This window comes from Nerophis ophidion, linkage group LG03 (genome assembly GCF_033978795.1).
Source record: "Nerophis ophidion isolate RoL-2023_Sa linkage group LG03, RoL_Noph_v1.0, whole genome shotgun sequence".
In the NCBI taxonomy this organism is placed as follows: Eukaryota; Metazoa; Chordata; class Actinopteri; order Syngnathiformes; family Syngnathidae; genus Nerophis; species Nerophis ophidion.
The window spans coordinates 53,089,713-53,105,559 of record NC_084613.1 but is presented as its reverse complement, the minus strand read 5'-3'; the positions used below and the strand labels follow the sequence as shown (position 1 = coordinate 53,105,559).

The 15,847-nt window shown below is 41.7% G+C and overlaps 1 protein-coding gene across 7 annotated transcripts in view; it reads right to left on the bottom strand.

The window, feature by feature from the left end:
• The window catches only part of ralgapa2 (Ral GTPase activating protein catalytic subunit alpha 2), a 298,534-nt gene that overhangs the window by 73,426 nt on the left and 209,261 nt on the right, over positions 1-15,847 (bottom strand). For all 7 annotated transcript variants that reach the window (XM_061895568.1, XM_061895569.1, XM_061895573.1 and 4 more), the window contains one exon: positions 10,509-10,636. In XM_061895568.1, the coding sequence (XP_061751552.1) occupies positions 10,509-10,636 (128 nt within the window). The remainder of the gene's footprint in view (positions 1-10,508; positions 10,637-15,847) is intronic.

Here is a 15,847-nt window from a genome sequence, read left to right as displayed (position 1 = left end):
AATAAAAATAATGACAACATAAAGGAAGTAGTTGAAAGCTTTAATATTTACTTTGTAAACATTGAAACTAAAATTGGAAGAAAGGATTCCAGACCCAGTTTTAATTAAGGACTATAATGACACCATAGAGCGTAGTCCCAACTCCATGTTCCTCAGTAATGTGACACAATTGTGAAAAAATGTAAATCTAAGACTTCAACTGATTGTAACCGAATTGATATGGATACGACAAAAAAGGTTATTTAAGAAATATCAGGACCATTAATGTATATTAGTAACTTATCATTCCAAACAGGTACATTTCCAAACAAGTTGCACCATTTTATAAGACTGGAGACAAACATCAATATACAAGTTATAGACCTGTTTCTTTACTTCCACAATTTTTCTAAAATCATTGAAAAACTGTTCATTAACAGATTAGAGGGTTTCACAAAGAAAAATAGAATACTCGAAGAGAACCAATTTGGATACAGAGCAAATGTTTCAACTTCAATGGCTTTAATTGGAATTACAGAAGAAATTACCAAAGCAATAGATAGTAAAAAATGTGCGGCAGCAGTGTTTATGGATCTAACTAAAGCATTTGACAAAATTAATCACAATATTTTTACAGCATCAGAGGGTTAGTCTTAAACTGGATAAGAAGTTATCTAACAAACAGGAAACAATACGTGAAGCTAGGCAAACACACATCTACAACGCTAAATATATCCTGTGGTGTACCTCAGGGATCAATACTAGGACTTAAATTAATCAATCTCTATATGAATGACATTTGTAAATTTAAAAAATATTTAACGTTAGTATTATTTGCGGATGATACAACAGCGTTTTGTTCAGGAGAGAACACACAGAAGCTGATACAAACAATAACAGAAGAAATGAACAAATTAAAAAGATGGTTTGACAAAACCAGACTATTTTTGAATCTCAGTAAAACTAAAACAATGCTATTTGGTAACAGTAGAAGAGAAAGTCAAACACACATACAAATAAATGGAGTAGAAATTGCAAGAGTAAATGAAACCAAATTTCTAGGTATAATGATTGATGATAAATTGAACTGGAAATCTCATGTAAAAAATATACAACATAAAGTAGCAAGAAACACATCAATAATGAATAAAGCAAAACATGTTCTAGACCAAAAATCACTTCATATTCTCTACTGCTCACTAGTGTTACCTTATCTGAGTTGCTGTGTAGAAATATGGGGAAATGACTACAAAAGTACACTTCATTCATTGACGGTGTCACAAAAAAGATCATTTAGAATAATACATAATGTTGGATATAGAGAACATACAAATCCATTATTTATTGTATCAAAAATACTGAAATTCCATGACATAGTGAATTTGCAAACAGCTAAAATTATACACAAAGCAAACTATAACCTGCTACCCAAGAATATACAATTCTTCTAAAAAAAAAATAGGAGAAATATAATCTTAGAGAAAAATGTAATTTAAAACATTTGTATGCATGTTCAACACTTAAAAAGACCTTCAGTAGATCCGTATGTGGAATTAAATTATGGAATGGATTGATAAGCAAAGAAATTAAAACATTTACTAATATAATCCACTTCAAGAAACTCTTCAAACTTAAAGTGTTTACAAAGTACAAAGAAGAAGAACCATGATAAACATTCTCATTTCATCCATCCATTCATTCATTCTCAAAATAATCTTACTTATCTCATCATATGAAATATGACTTACTCCATCAATTATTATTATTAAATTATTATTAATATTTATTTATTTTCATTGTGATTACTTATGGAGCATATTGTGGATAAATTGAGAACAGGAAGTGAACAAAAAGTTTTAGCAACTGTTTTGTAAAAGAAAAGGGGTAGGATTAAATAAGCTCTGCTTCTTCCTACTCCTTTTCGAACATGTTTTCAACATGTTCGAAATAAACTCAAACTCAAACATGTTCGAAATAAACTCAAACTCAATCTGGCTGAGCAGAGGTCTGTGTGCGTGTGTGTGGCATTGAGGAAGGAATGGGGTGATGGTTATGTGTGCCCATGTGTAGGATGTGGCTCTTTGCTACTGTAACACAGTAAAAAAAAGTGGCTCTTAGTCTCTGACTGGTGGGCCACCCATGCATATGGTAAGAAGATATTCATGGATGTCAAATTTGTGCTATTAGTATCAATATTTCAACTTGTTTCCTTACACTATACATACGTGGCCATTTAGGAGGTTTATACCCTTTACAAACTGCATCCCTGGCACAATATTAAGAAAAAAAAGTGCCACGTAACACTTTTTATGGTACTGTAGAGCAATACAATTAACACTTTAATATAAAGACACTCGCAATTTATACACCAAGTATAAAGAACGAGGTAAATCTAAATTTGTCCTACGTGGTTGCTTACCTGAGACGTGTAAAAGCTCATTATTTGTAAGTTAAAATTAATTTAAAATTGCACAGACAAAAAGGTTGTTATATTATTAACATCATCTATTGTGGAGTTGATCTAATTTGTATGGATTGATAGACAGTGACAAAATATCATTAGCAAAATTTGCCTTAGGGGACTGACGAATTATAAAAAAATGAAAAATATCTGTTGCAAGACATCATTTGCAGCTAACTCAGTGACCATTCACGCAGTCATCGTCACTTGCCAAAACTAGGGGCAGCACAAATACCCATACTACCATTTACTTCATAAATGTGGCAGTTCAACCTACATCATAAATGTGGCAGTTGAACCACCCCTTACCTTATATTGTAAGTGTAATCAATTTGAAATGTACACTTAAAGACCACCATACGCCGCCTCAGGAAGGGGAAGCAGTGCACTATCAACACCGTGTATGGTGCGGATGGGGTTCTGCTGACTTTGACTGCGGATGTTGTGGATCGGTGGAGGGAATACTTCGAAGACCTCCTCAATCCCACCAACACGTCTTTCTTTGAGGAAGCGGTGCCTGGGGAATCTGTAGTGGACTCTCCTATTTCTGGGGCTGAGGTCGCTGAGGTAGTTAAAAAGCTCCTCGGCGGCAAGGCCCCGGGGTTGGATGATATCCGCCCGGAGTTCCTCAAGGCTCTGGATGCTGTGGGGCTGTCTTGGTTGACAAGACTCTGCAGCATCGCGTGGACATCAGGGGCGGTACCTCTGGATTGGCAGACCGGGGTGGTGGTCCCTCTCTTTAAGAAGGGGGACCGGAGGGTGTGTTCCAACTATCGTGGGATCACACTCCTCAGCCTTCCCGGTAAGGTTTATTCAGGTGTACTGGAGAGGAGGCTTCGCCGGATAGTCGAACCTCGGATTCAGGAGGAACAGTGTGGTTTTCGTCCTGGTCGTGGAACTGTGGACCAGCTCTATACTCTCGGCAGGGTTCTTGAGGGTGCATGGGAGTTTGCCCAACCAGTCTACATGTGCTTTGTGGACTTGGAGAAGGCATTCGACCGTGTCCCTCGGGAAGTCCTGTGGGGAGTGCTCAGAGAGTATGGGGTATCGGAATGTCTTATTGTGGCAGTCCGCTCCCTGTATGATCAGTGTCAGAGCTTGGTCCGCATTGCTGGCAGTAAGTCGGACACGTTTCCAGTGAGGGTTGGACTCCGCCAAGGCTGTCCTTTGTCACCGATTCTGTTCATAACTTTTATGGACAGAATTTCTAGGCGCAGCCAAGGCGTTGAGGGGTTCCGGTTTGGTGGCCACGGGATTAGGTCTCTGCTTTTTGCAGATGATGTAGTCCTGATGGCTTCATCTGGCCGGGATCTTCAGCTCTCACTGGATCGGTTCGCAGCCAAGTGTGAAGCGACCGGAATGAGAATCAGCACCTCCAAGTCCGAGTCCATGGTTCTTGCCCGGAAAAGGGTGGAGTGCCATCTACGGGTTGGGGAGGAGACCCTGCCCCAAGTGGAGGAGTTCAAGTACCTAGGAGTCTTGTTCACGAGTGGGGGAAGAGTGGATCGTGAGATCGACAGGCGGATCGGTGCGGCGTCTTCAGTAATGCGGACGTTGTATCGATCCGTTGTGGTGAAGAAGGAGCTGAGCCGGAAGGCAAAGCTCTCAATTTACCGGTCGATCTACGTTCCCATCCTCACCTATGGTCATGAGCTTTGGGTCATGACCGAAAGGATAAGATCACGGGTACAAGCGGCCGAAATGAGTTTCCTCCGCCGGGTGGCGGGGCTCTCCCTTAGAGATAGGGTGAGAAGCTCTGCCATCCGGGAGGAGCTCAACGTAAAGCCGCTGCTCCTCCACATCGAGAGGAGCCAGATGAAGTGGTTCGGGCATCTGGTCAGGATGCCACCCGAACGCCTCCTTAGGGATGTGTTTAGGGCACGTCCAGCTGGTAGGAGGCCACGGGGAAGACCCAGGACACGTTGGGAAGACTATGTCTCCCGGCTGGCCTGGGAACGCCTCGGGATCCCCCGGGAAGAGCTAGACGAAGTGGCTGGAGATAGGGAAGTCTGGGCTTCCCTGCTTAGGCTGCTGCCCCCGCGACCCGACCTCGGATAAGCGGAAGATGATGGATGGATGGATGGCACTTAAAGTCCAGCTCAGTGTGCTCCACAAAATGACATCTGCACCACATGTGCCTATATCACAAGAATGGTGGTGAAAACATTGAATAAATATAACTAGTAGTGTCCTATAATAGCTTTTTTGCCGATATCCGATATTGTCCAACTCTTAATTACCGATTTTGATATCAACTGATACCGATATATACAGTCGTGGAATTAACAAATTATTCTGCCTAATTTTGTTGTGCTGCCCCGCTGGATGCATTAAACAATGTAACAAGGTTTTCCAAAATAAATCAACTCAAGTTATGGAAAAAGATGCCAACATGGCACTGCTATATTTATTATTGAAGTCACAAAGTGCATAATTTTTTTAAACGTGCCTCAAAACAGCAGTTTGGAATTTGGGACATGCTCTGCCTGAGAGAGCATGAGGGGGTTGAGGTGGGGGGTAGCGGGGGGTGTATTTTGTAGCGTCCCGGAAGAGTTAGTGCTGCAAGGGTTCTGGGTATTTTTTTTGTTGTGTTTATGTTGTGCTACGGTGTGGTTGTTCTCCTGAAATATGTTTGTCATTCTTGTTCGGTGCGGGTTCACAGTGTGGCGCATATTTGTAACAGTGTTAAACTTTTTTATACGGCCACCCTCAGTGTGACCTGTATGGCTGTTGACCAAGTATGCCTTGCATTCACTTGTGTGTGTGAAAAGCCGTATATATCAAGTGATTGGGCCGACATGCAAATGCAGTGCCTTTAAGGCATGCCACCAATATTGTTGTCTGGGTGGAAATCAGGAGATATTTGGGAGAATGGTTGCCCCGGGAGATTGTCGGGAGGGGCACTGAAATTCGGGAGTCTCCCGGGAAAATCGGAGGGTTGGCAAGTATGACTGGGAGACGCAACTGCTCTGTACTTCTACCTACGTCCGTGTACCACTCCGTACAGCGGCGTTTTAAAAAGTCATAACTTTTACTTTTTGAAACCGATACCGATAATTTCCGATATTACATTTTAAATCATTTATCGGCCGATATTATCAGCAGTCCGATATTATCGGACATCTCTAAATATAACATAATGCAACTTAGGGTATATTTACTTAGAAAATATGTTAATATAAAAAGGGTTTTGTATTATGATGAACTTTCATGGGATTAACAAACTGAGCTTGAACTTGTGATGGCACAGAAAAAACGATCCCACACAAAACTGGCAACCTTGCTGGTTTTCACTTTGCAGCGGACAAACAGACAGATGTCAGACATGAATGGGTAACAGACGGACACAGGAGGGGAGGGGCAAAAAGAAGGGAGTGGGGGTTTCAAGTTTAAAAATATACAGTGCACAATATTTGTGCTGCAAGAGGCTAAGCGGTATTGTTTAAGTTTATAATTTTATATATTTTTTTGTAATGGTTATGGATGATATTTACAGATGATAGATGGATTATACTGCCTTCAAAACAGCACTGCTAAACAAAAAAGGCAGTTTCCAAAACAAAAACAAAAAAGCAAACACAAATGCCCCAACGATCACAACAGTTTGACACCAGTCGTGTCTGCGCTGTAGCACTGGCAGGGCTCTGGGTCCCAGCTGTTGGGACGTTTAGCGCCATGTCAGCTTTACCTGTGTTTAAAAGGGTATCCCCATGATGCTCAGGCTGAGTTGGTCTCGGCCCTCAGGGCTGTCAGGGTGTGGGTCTTATACACCCTATCTTATGGACTTGAAGGCGAAAGGAGGAGGAATTGTTGGGTGTGTATAGGAGGGGGGAGTTTATACAAAAAAAAAAGAGTAATGCAATGAGTCATTCTGCATTAGCAGCGGGGGAGAGAGACAGAAAGAGGAGGGAGTGGTTAGAAGGAGGCGTGGGTAGAGAATACTTTTGCATGTTGTATGACGCTAGACGCCATATGCCATCCGAGCTGAGCTGCCTCCTAAGTCAGGGCTCTTGGTTTGACAGGCCTGGGCTTGTCCCCCAACATCACCCCCCCGCTACACACACGCACGCACGCACGCACGCACGCACGCACGCACGCACGCACGCACGCACGCACGCACGCACGCACGCACGCACGCACAGTCTCTTAAAGCCTCACCATTTTCCACAAACTAACACCCTCCTCCCTCCTGGCTTTCCTCGGCTCCACCAATGAACTAAGCAATTGTGTTAGTTGTGCATGGTTGCACTGTGTATTTGTGCAAGTGTTTTGGCAGGGGGGTGATTTGGTGGTTGTGTGGTACTCAATGATCTGAACACATCAGACATTGTCGTGAGTCTCGCCAAGAACAGCTGGTCAGCTGGAGAGAAGGGTGAGAGGGGGGAAGGGATAAGGAGCGGGGTGGAGTGTGGGGACGATGTGGGGACCAGGAGGCAGTGCGCTACACTGATAATGGGATTAAGTTAAAACATTCAGTGGAAGAAAAGCCTGCCCCACACCTTCTCTCGGTAGCTCCCTAAATACCGCATAAACTTTCAACCACTCTATCAAAGCCGAAGGCAGTCTCCACCCTCTACCACAATAAAACCACGTTGACCAAAGCAAAGAAACAAACACTTATGACCTGTGACCTCAACCTACCAACCTTGAATGAACGCTTTCCATGTATATTCAGACTGGTTTAATATTAAGATGTTCCCAGACCAGATTACGACAACATGACACGTCTTTGTATTGTCTGTACTGCTTTTTATAAACAGGAAGTTCACTTGTTATACACACATCAAGTGAGACCACTGAGTGGGCCCGCCATATAATGGACTAGTGCTTGGCATCTTACTGTGCCCACTGGAGCACTGCATACTCTTCAGTGATATAAATGGCCTTGTATTAACCACAAGACTGCATATGGTTTTGGTACAACAGCTGGCAAATTAGACCTATCAGCCGTGCTTAATAATTCATGTGAGAACAACACTAACATGACAGACCTTTTTCATGACACCCTATTAGGGATACAGGCGCACTTTCATCTGCGCCAGGTGAGGAATCTTGACAGTCGACCAAAGAAAAAAAGCTCGTAATTGACAAAGATGCCAAAAGACAGAGAGGGAACGGGACAATAAGCTGCTCGGAATGGGTGTGAGAATGTGTCACTATCAATGCAGTTGACGGTAATAATTATGATGGCGTCTGAGGTGGAGGGATGCATTGACAGCATACAAAGGACTGCAAGTGGGGATATCATCACCACACATCCGTTGATATTATATACATCGTTTCCGAGACCAGACCTGTCAGGGATAATGGTATAATTCAAAAGCTTTGCACTGAAAAGACCAAACCTGCCTCTAATCTTTACACACACACACACACACACACACACACACACACACACGCACACACACACACACACACACACACACACACACACACACACACACACACACACACACAAGTCTGGCCTGCATGACTGGCAAAGGGCAGAAACAGATTATGGTTATTGATCGGTGCCTGGAGATGGATCAGTGCATCAGTGCATGTGTATGTGTATTTGTGTGTGTCACAGCGGAGGATGGGGGCTAAGGACAGTGTGCAAAAGCTATTGATTTTGTCCAATAGACAGGTTATGTCTCTGAGTCAAGGTCAGCCCTGTACTGTCTCACCTATTAGAAACTTTCCGTTTCTCTGATACGCTTAACAATATCATATTGAGTGATGAAAACTGCTTTTTGAAGACAGAAATAAATCTGAACTTCTGGATGAAGACATTATTCTCAAGTGACAGTGGTTTCTGCGGTCACAGAAATGGTTGGAAGGCTGGGTTTAGGTGACCCAATCAAATGCTTTGTCGAGCTATTGTGCTTTCTTCTTTTTTTGCATGCTGCTCCATTAAAAAAACTTCAAATGAGTTTCACTTCTACTTTGTTGTCGATAAAATGGTGGAAAATGTGGCATGTTAAAAGCAAACATATTGTGAGCACAAACATTCTGAAAGCAACTGTAAAGGAAGTATCAGGCGGACAATATACACACCCAAAAGCCAGACCACCTGCTTTCATCAGCCATCTGAATAATAGATGAAACATACTGAGTTGTCTGTGAGAGCAATTGTTATATGTCTATGATTGGCCCTCGAACCTAAACATTGATGCATATTCCAAATGACAATGAGCATTGGTACGAAACAACTGTACAGATTCTTCAAATCACAGAAAACAGATGACAGAAGATGGGATAGGGAGAAATGGAGACATTTGTAAACCCTCCCACGGCGTATCAGTTTCTGTATTAGCTAAAAAATGTTGCCCTTGGTCATTTTCTATCTCAAATCCTATTAGTCTTCAAGATCTGGGAGTGTTGCAGCACACTGTTGAGAGTTCCATCTAGCCTCGAGACAGTGAGCGAAGGGGGGTCGCAGCGTCATACTGGCCCTTTTATCAGGACACACGGGGGTCATATAGCTTCTCTTTGAAGAAATATTCAACTAATTACCACAGAGAGTGGCCTCACAGGCAGAGAGCAGTCTGTGGAGTGTTAAGGCATTGTGTCGAGGTAAACTAAGCACAGGGATTTTGCCGGAAAAGGGCTTGCACCATTGTTTGAACATAATCATGACGTAAAAAAGCTACATTTCTAAAGAAGAACAAAAAACGAACAGTGTTGCAGGAAGTGAAAAAAGATGGTAGAGTAAAACTGCAAATAGAATGATGAAACCATACAATAAACAGGTTTTATTGCACATGCCTATGCTGTACATTTGACATCACCAAATCCTAGGAGTCATTTACTTCCCTTCTCCTCACAAAAAGCAGACGGGGATGCAGATACTGGCAGCGTATTTAGTGCGCCTGGCATATTTATTCAGCACGTCTCTTGGACGGTGCGATGCCTGGCAGTACTATCAGCACCAGAACTCCAGAGGCTTATTTCCTTCTCATAGATCATGATGATCTGCTGCTTGCTTCCCTGCTAAGGTATGCCAGGTAAGGCTTCCGTGGCTCGGCAAAGGGGGACAATCGAGCCTGGCTCCTCCCATTTAAGCTAAGAGTCACACAGGGCTAATTCTCTTGGCGTCGGGTAACCGACATCTGTCACTCAGGATGCCCCCAAGGACTCACAGAGAAGGCCTGATAGAGAAAATTGAGGGGATGCGTTTCTCTGTGCAACAGCAGACAAATACTTCCACATCCAACTATAAAGCTCCAAATGAGCCACTGGCTAATTTATTTAGGTGTAAAAATAGAACTCTTTTCCCCAAATCACCTTGGGGAATGTTTCTATAGCAACCGCCAGGGGGGCAGCGGGGCTTTGGTGAGGCGGTGCTATACATGCTGTCCGAGAAGGAGTGGGGTGTTATGAGGGATCAGGTTTCCCCCTCAAGGGGCCATCCCAACCCTCTCACCCACCCTCCCATGTCCCTCCCAAATCCAATGCTGCTGGCATTCACATGCTAATTTGTCTCCATTGCTGATTACACTGCCTTTAAACCAACTGACAACTACAGCTGGAGTCAGGCTCTTAACGGCACACTGTTGGGAGGGATGGGTTGAAGGATGTTTGTGTGTGCGCGTGTGTCTGTGTGTGTGTGTGTGTGTGTGAGAGCATGTGCACATTGGTTGATGTGGCTCTTATTTTGGCCCTCCTTGTGCTCCATAAAATGGTATTAATAGATGATGACCCATGATCAGTTTTCCTACCGTAAACAGCTCCATACATCGTTCCATGCTGCTCCAGGCTGTGCAACAGCCCCGGCTTAATAGCTGTATGCCAATCAACCAGCCAATAAAGATCCGTGTCAGCACTCAGCTATGTACTACATTGGCTGAAGTGACAAGCTTTCCACATGTCTGTGCATTTACCCAAACAGGGCGCTGGTCTTGCTGAATATGTCAACTCTGCAATTTTATGGATATAGTAGAGTTGTACACATTATTTTAAAATATCACAAATGTAAACAAGTGTACCTTCTTAGGTTGTTCTTTCCAACAAATCCTGGTAAATGCCTTTGGTTAATCACCTCAATGATACAGTATATAAAACTGAATTAATGTGACGAAAAGGATACAAACTCTGGTAGAGAGTCAATCGGGACTTGACAGCTCTGCTGGCATTGATGCAAGTGGCCCGCACTAAGCTTGGCAGTAGCTTCCCATTGATGATGGCACCATTAAATAGAGGCCCAAAGAAGGGAACCTGTAAATGTAAAAATAAAACAATAGTAATTAAGACATAGGGTATTTTACCGTGCATGCTCATCTGAACTGAATTTTGCTGATCCTGCGGCTAGGATCTAAAAATAGGAGAGGCTGATTACAAGTTGCACTCTGACCGTTTTTCCATCTGTTTAAGGCAAGGGTTCAACACTTAAGTTGATGTTAGCCAACTTTGCATGACAACTGCACATATTCAATGAGAATCAATGTATGGCAAATGAAATTAAAATGACAATCAATACTTAACAATGCCTTCGTATTGAGCTACCAAACAAACACAAAGCAGCAATAAGCATTTCAGCGGCAGTGTGTGAGTGTGTGAGGGCACACGCGTCTGTTCATGTCGGCCCTTAATCACCGAGGCCCAATGGTCATTGACCTGGAAGTTGACGGGAATGTCAAAGTCCCTCGTAAAAATCCTGCTGTCTTCAACTTGGTAATTTAGGGGAATAATAGCAAGTCAAATTCTATAACAAAGGGGATTAAAAGCTGATTAATTACCTCTGATGGATGAGTCAGTACCATCAAATTGAGTTTTCCTTTTAAAATTTGAAGGAGGCAAAATCCTTTTTGGTTCTTTATTTGACTTCAAAACTCTGTATAAATAGTGAATACACATAAATTGTGTTGTTTTTGGTGTGGGTATGTTGATTTGAGAGGATGTTTGTATACAAGCAGAATATGTAACGTTTGGTAAGCACCCTTTAGAAAAATATTGAAATAATTTAAATTGTAGTCAAATTGTAATAAAACAAAAAATATATTATGTTACGCAGGGTCAGAACCCGGTAAAGTATGTTACGCAAAGTTATTCAGAATGCTTACAGGAAAATTAGGATTCTAGGTTGCTAAGATGGAAGACGTTGTTATTGCAGCTAAGAAATGTTGCTGATGGACATTTGTTTCACAAGCAGAAGCCATTGATATACGTAAATACAACAGGTTTATGGGGCCTACAGGACAAATTGATACCAGATAAGAATTAAAAAACAGCTCATATAACCAATAAAAAGAAATGCTCAGATGAGGGGGGATTAACTGCACTCAGGCCTAGCTATCCCAACAGGGGATAGCCGACTGGGGCGCCATTAGATGGAGGGGGGCCCTGTGATGTGGTGGCGACTTGTTCAGGGTGTACCCTGCCTTTCGCCTGATTGTAGCTGAGATAGACACTAGCGCCCCCCGCGAGCCCAAAGGGAAAAAGCGGTAGGAAATGGATGGATGGATGGATAGATGGAGGGGCGCCAAATTGCAGAATGTCCCAAAAAAAAAAAAAAAAAAAAAAATGTATATATATATATATATATATATATATATATATATATATATATATACTGTATATATTATGACCTATGACTTGCTGCTAAACCTGACTGATATGCTGCTGCTCCTGCTCATGGAGGGCAACGTCACGTCACATCACGATTGAAGAAGGCTAGTGGAGCAATTTTATCTGTTTGATAATCTTTTATGGTGAGAAGGTGGGCATCAAAGTTATCCGGTGCAGCCTATATTGCAAAAGAAGGAGGAGGAGCAAATACGGGCTCAAAGCAGAGGTATGTATGTACAATTAGCTCATTTATTTTAATGGTTAGCATCTTGATATTTTTTAGATGGGAAAAAAGCAACAACAGGCCATTCAGGGACCAGCGAGAGCAGTTCTAATATGGTAACTATGAGCTCAATTGGGTTAAATTCTTTAAGGGGAACTGCACTTTTTTGGGATTTTGCCTATCATTCACAATAAATATGAGAGACATGACAACTGAGGGATTTTTTTAAATGCATTCCAAATATTAAATAAATGCGATCAAAAGTCATCTTACAATAGAGCCTATGGGAGCCATTCAGTTCTGCCTATACAGCCCCTAAAACATCCAAACACTTTCATTTAGGTTTTATATACATGATGTAAGTATACAGTTAGGTCCATAAATATTTGGACATTGACACAATTTTTTAGTATTCCAGCTCTGTACAAGACCACACTGGACTTGAAAGGAAGCAATCAAGATGTGCTTTAAGTGCAGACTTTGAGCTTTAATTTGAGGGAATTTACATCCAAATCAAGTGAACGGTTTAGGAATTACAACGCATTTTATATGTGCCTTCCACTTTTTAAGGGACCAAAAGTAATTGGACAATTGGCTACTCAGCTGTTCCATGGCCAGGTGTGTGTTATTCCCTGGTTATTTAATTTACAAGGAGTAGATAAAAGGCCTAGAGTTAATTTCAAGTGTAGTATATTCATTTGTGAATGTGTGTGTGAATGTTGTCTGTCTATCTGTGTTGGCCCTGCGAGGAGGCGACTTGTCCAGGGTGTACCTCGCCTTCCGCCCGATTGTAGCTGAGATAGGCGCCAGCGCCCCCCGCGACCCCAAAAGGGAATAAGCGGTAGGAAATGGATGGATGGATATATTCATTTGGAATCTTGGGAGGTCATATCTCAATATGAAGTCCAAGGAGCTGTCACTATCAGTGAAGCAAGCAATCATTAGGCTGAAAAATCAAAACAAAGCCATCAGAGAGATGGCAAAAACATTAGGTGTAGCCAAACCAACTTTTGGTACATTCTTAAAAAGAGAGAACACACTGGTGAGCTCAGCAACACAAAACGACCTGGAAGACCACGGAAAACAAGTGTGGTGTATGACAAATGAATCCTTTCCCTTGTCAAGAAAAATCCCTGCACAATAGTTGGCCAGATGAAGAAAACTCTCCAGGAGGTAGGTGTATCTGTGTCCAAGTCAACATTTAAGAGAATACTTCACCACAGGAAATACAGAGGTTTCGTCACAAAGTGTAAACAATGGGTGAGCCTCAAAAACAGAAAGCCCAGATTCGAGTTTGCCAAGAAACATATAAAAGAGCCTGTGCATTTATGGAACAACATCTTATGGACAGATGAGACAAAGATCATCTTGTACCAGAATGAGGGAAATAGAAGTGTATGGAGAAGGGAAGGAACTGCTCAAGAACCAAAGCATACCAGCTCATCAGTGAAGCATGGTGGTGGTGGTGGCATGCATTGCTGCCAGTGGAACTGAATCTCTTATATTTATTGATGATGCGACAGCTGACAAACGCAGCAGAATGAGTTCTGAAGTGTTTCGAGCAATATTATCTGCTCATATTCAGACAATTCTTAAAAACTGATCGGACGGCACTTCACAATGCAGATGGACGAGGCCCTGAAGCATACTGCGAAAGCAACCAAATAGTTTTTTAAGGCAAATAAGTGGAGTGTTCTGCAATGGCCAAGTCAATCACCTGACCTGAATCTGATTGAGCATGGATTTTACTTGCTGAAGACAAAACTGAAGGGAAAATGCCCAAAGAATAAGCAGGAAGTGAAGACAGCTGCAGCAGAGGCCTGCAAGAGCATCACCAGGGACAAAACCCAACGTCTGGTGATGTCTATGGGTTCCACACTTCAGGCTGTCATTGACTGCAAAGGATTTGCAACAAAGTATTAAAAAGTGACAATTTGATTTATGATTATGTTAGTTTGTCCAATTACTTTTGGTCTCTTAAAAGGTGGAAGGCACGTATAAAATGTGTTGTAATTCCTACACCGTTCAGCTGTACAGAGCTGGAATACTGAAAATTGTGTCAATGTCCAAATCTATGGACCTAGTTGTATATGTAATGTAGTAACAGGCACATTTATAATAACAATTTAATATTTATGTATTTTGATTATTTTAAGCATATGAGGCACATTCATTTCAGAACCGCATCATGACATTTGCTTTTTTATTTTTCTGATTTTATTTTTCTGATTTCTGCTCACCGCAGGCTTTATGAGAGCCAACAAATATAAAACAACACTTACTGTGCAAGGCCTAGTTTTTTTTAGTATGCTGACTGCTGGGATGTTAACATATTCCCATTTAGGTGAAGAATGTCCGCCCGATTGTAGCTGAGATAGGCACCAGCGCGCCGTGCGACCCCAAAGGGGAAAAGCGGTAGGAAATAGATGGATGGATGGATGTCTTATAATCCTCATGAAGAAATGGGATTGGGGGCGGGGTAAAGCGCTTTTTGTGTCTTTCTCGCCAGTTCCAGGTTTTAAATTGGTTGTGTAAGTGTCCCAACTTGTCGGATTAACCACTCTAACGTCTCATGTCCAGGTGAGATGCATGATTTATGATATAGAATAAACGTACAAGGAGCAAGGAGGCGAGGAAACAGCAGATCACTCCATGATGTAAGTTTAGAGAGACACAGAGGTGATAATGTTGCCGCTATGAATAGTTTGTCTGTGTTAGTGCTAATGATAACAAAATCACTAAAACTTGGTTAATATTCTAGTCACAATACGTAAATTGAGCATTGTTGGCGCTTTTTATATGGTTATTTATCGGATTTTTATGGGCGGAATAGTGGAGCTTCCACTGGCTCTGCTGTAAGCAGACTTTTATTTACGTGTATTTCATATTTTGAATGCATTAAAACAAAAAACCCAATCGGTTGTCATGTCTTTCATAATGATTTGGAACGATAGGCAAAATTCCAAAATACGTGCAGTTCCCCTAATTTTGCCTATCATTCACAATGCATCAAAATCATCGCAAATAGAATCCATTATTTCATTTAAATAATAGCTTACATTGCAGCAAAACAAGCCAAAGGCCAAACTTACATTAACTACAGTTTAAGTGTTTCTCACACTGTGTGCATGTTTGGATTTTTTGCTTTACTGCAAAGTTACCTTCTATTCATTTAAAGGGGAACTGCCCTTTTTTGGAATTTTGCCTATCATTCACAATCATTATGAAAGACATGACGACGGATGTCTTTTATAAAAATGCATTTTTATTTGTAAATAAACGTAAATAAAAGTCTGCTTACAGTGGAGCTAACAGGAAGTGTTGTATTCCACACATAAAACCAAATAAAAAAAAAACATTCAGAAAGCGGCAACATTACTCCATTTACATTTTGTGACTCGAAAATTAACCAAGTATTAGTGATATTGTTATTACAAGGGCTAACGCAGAGAGACTATTTATAGCAGCGCCGTGATCAGTAGCGTGTGTTTATATCATCGTGTGGCAAGCTGCTTCCTCGCTTCCTTTGCTTTTGAAAGTTTATTCTAGATCATAAATCATGCCTCTCACCTGGATAGTAGGACGAGAATATAATCCAACATGTTGGTACACTTCGACAGCCAATTTAGACCCGTTAT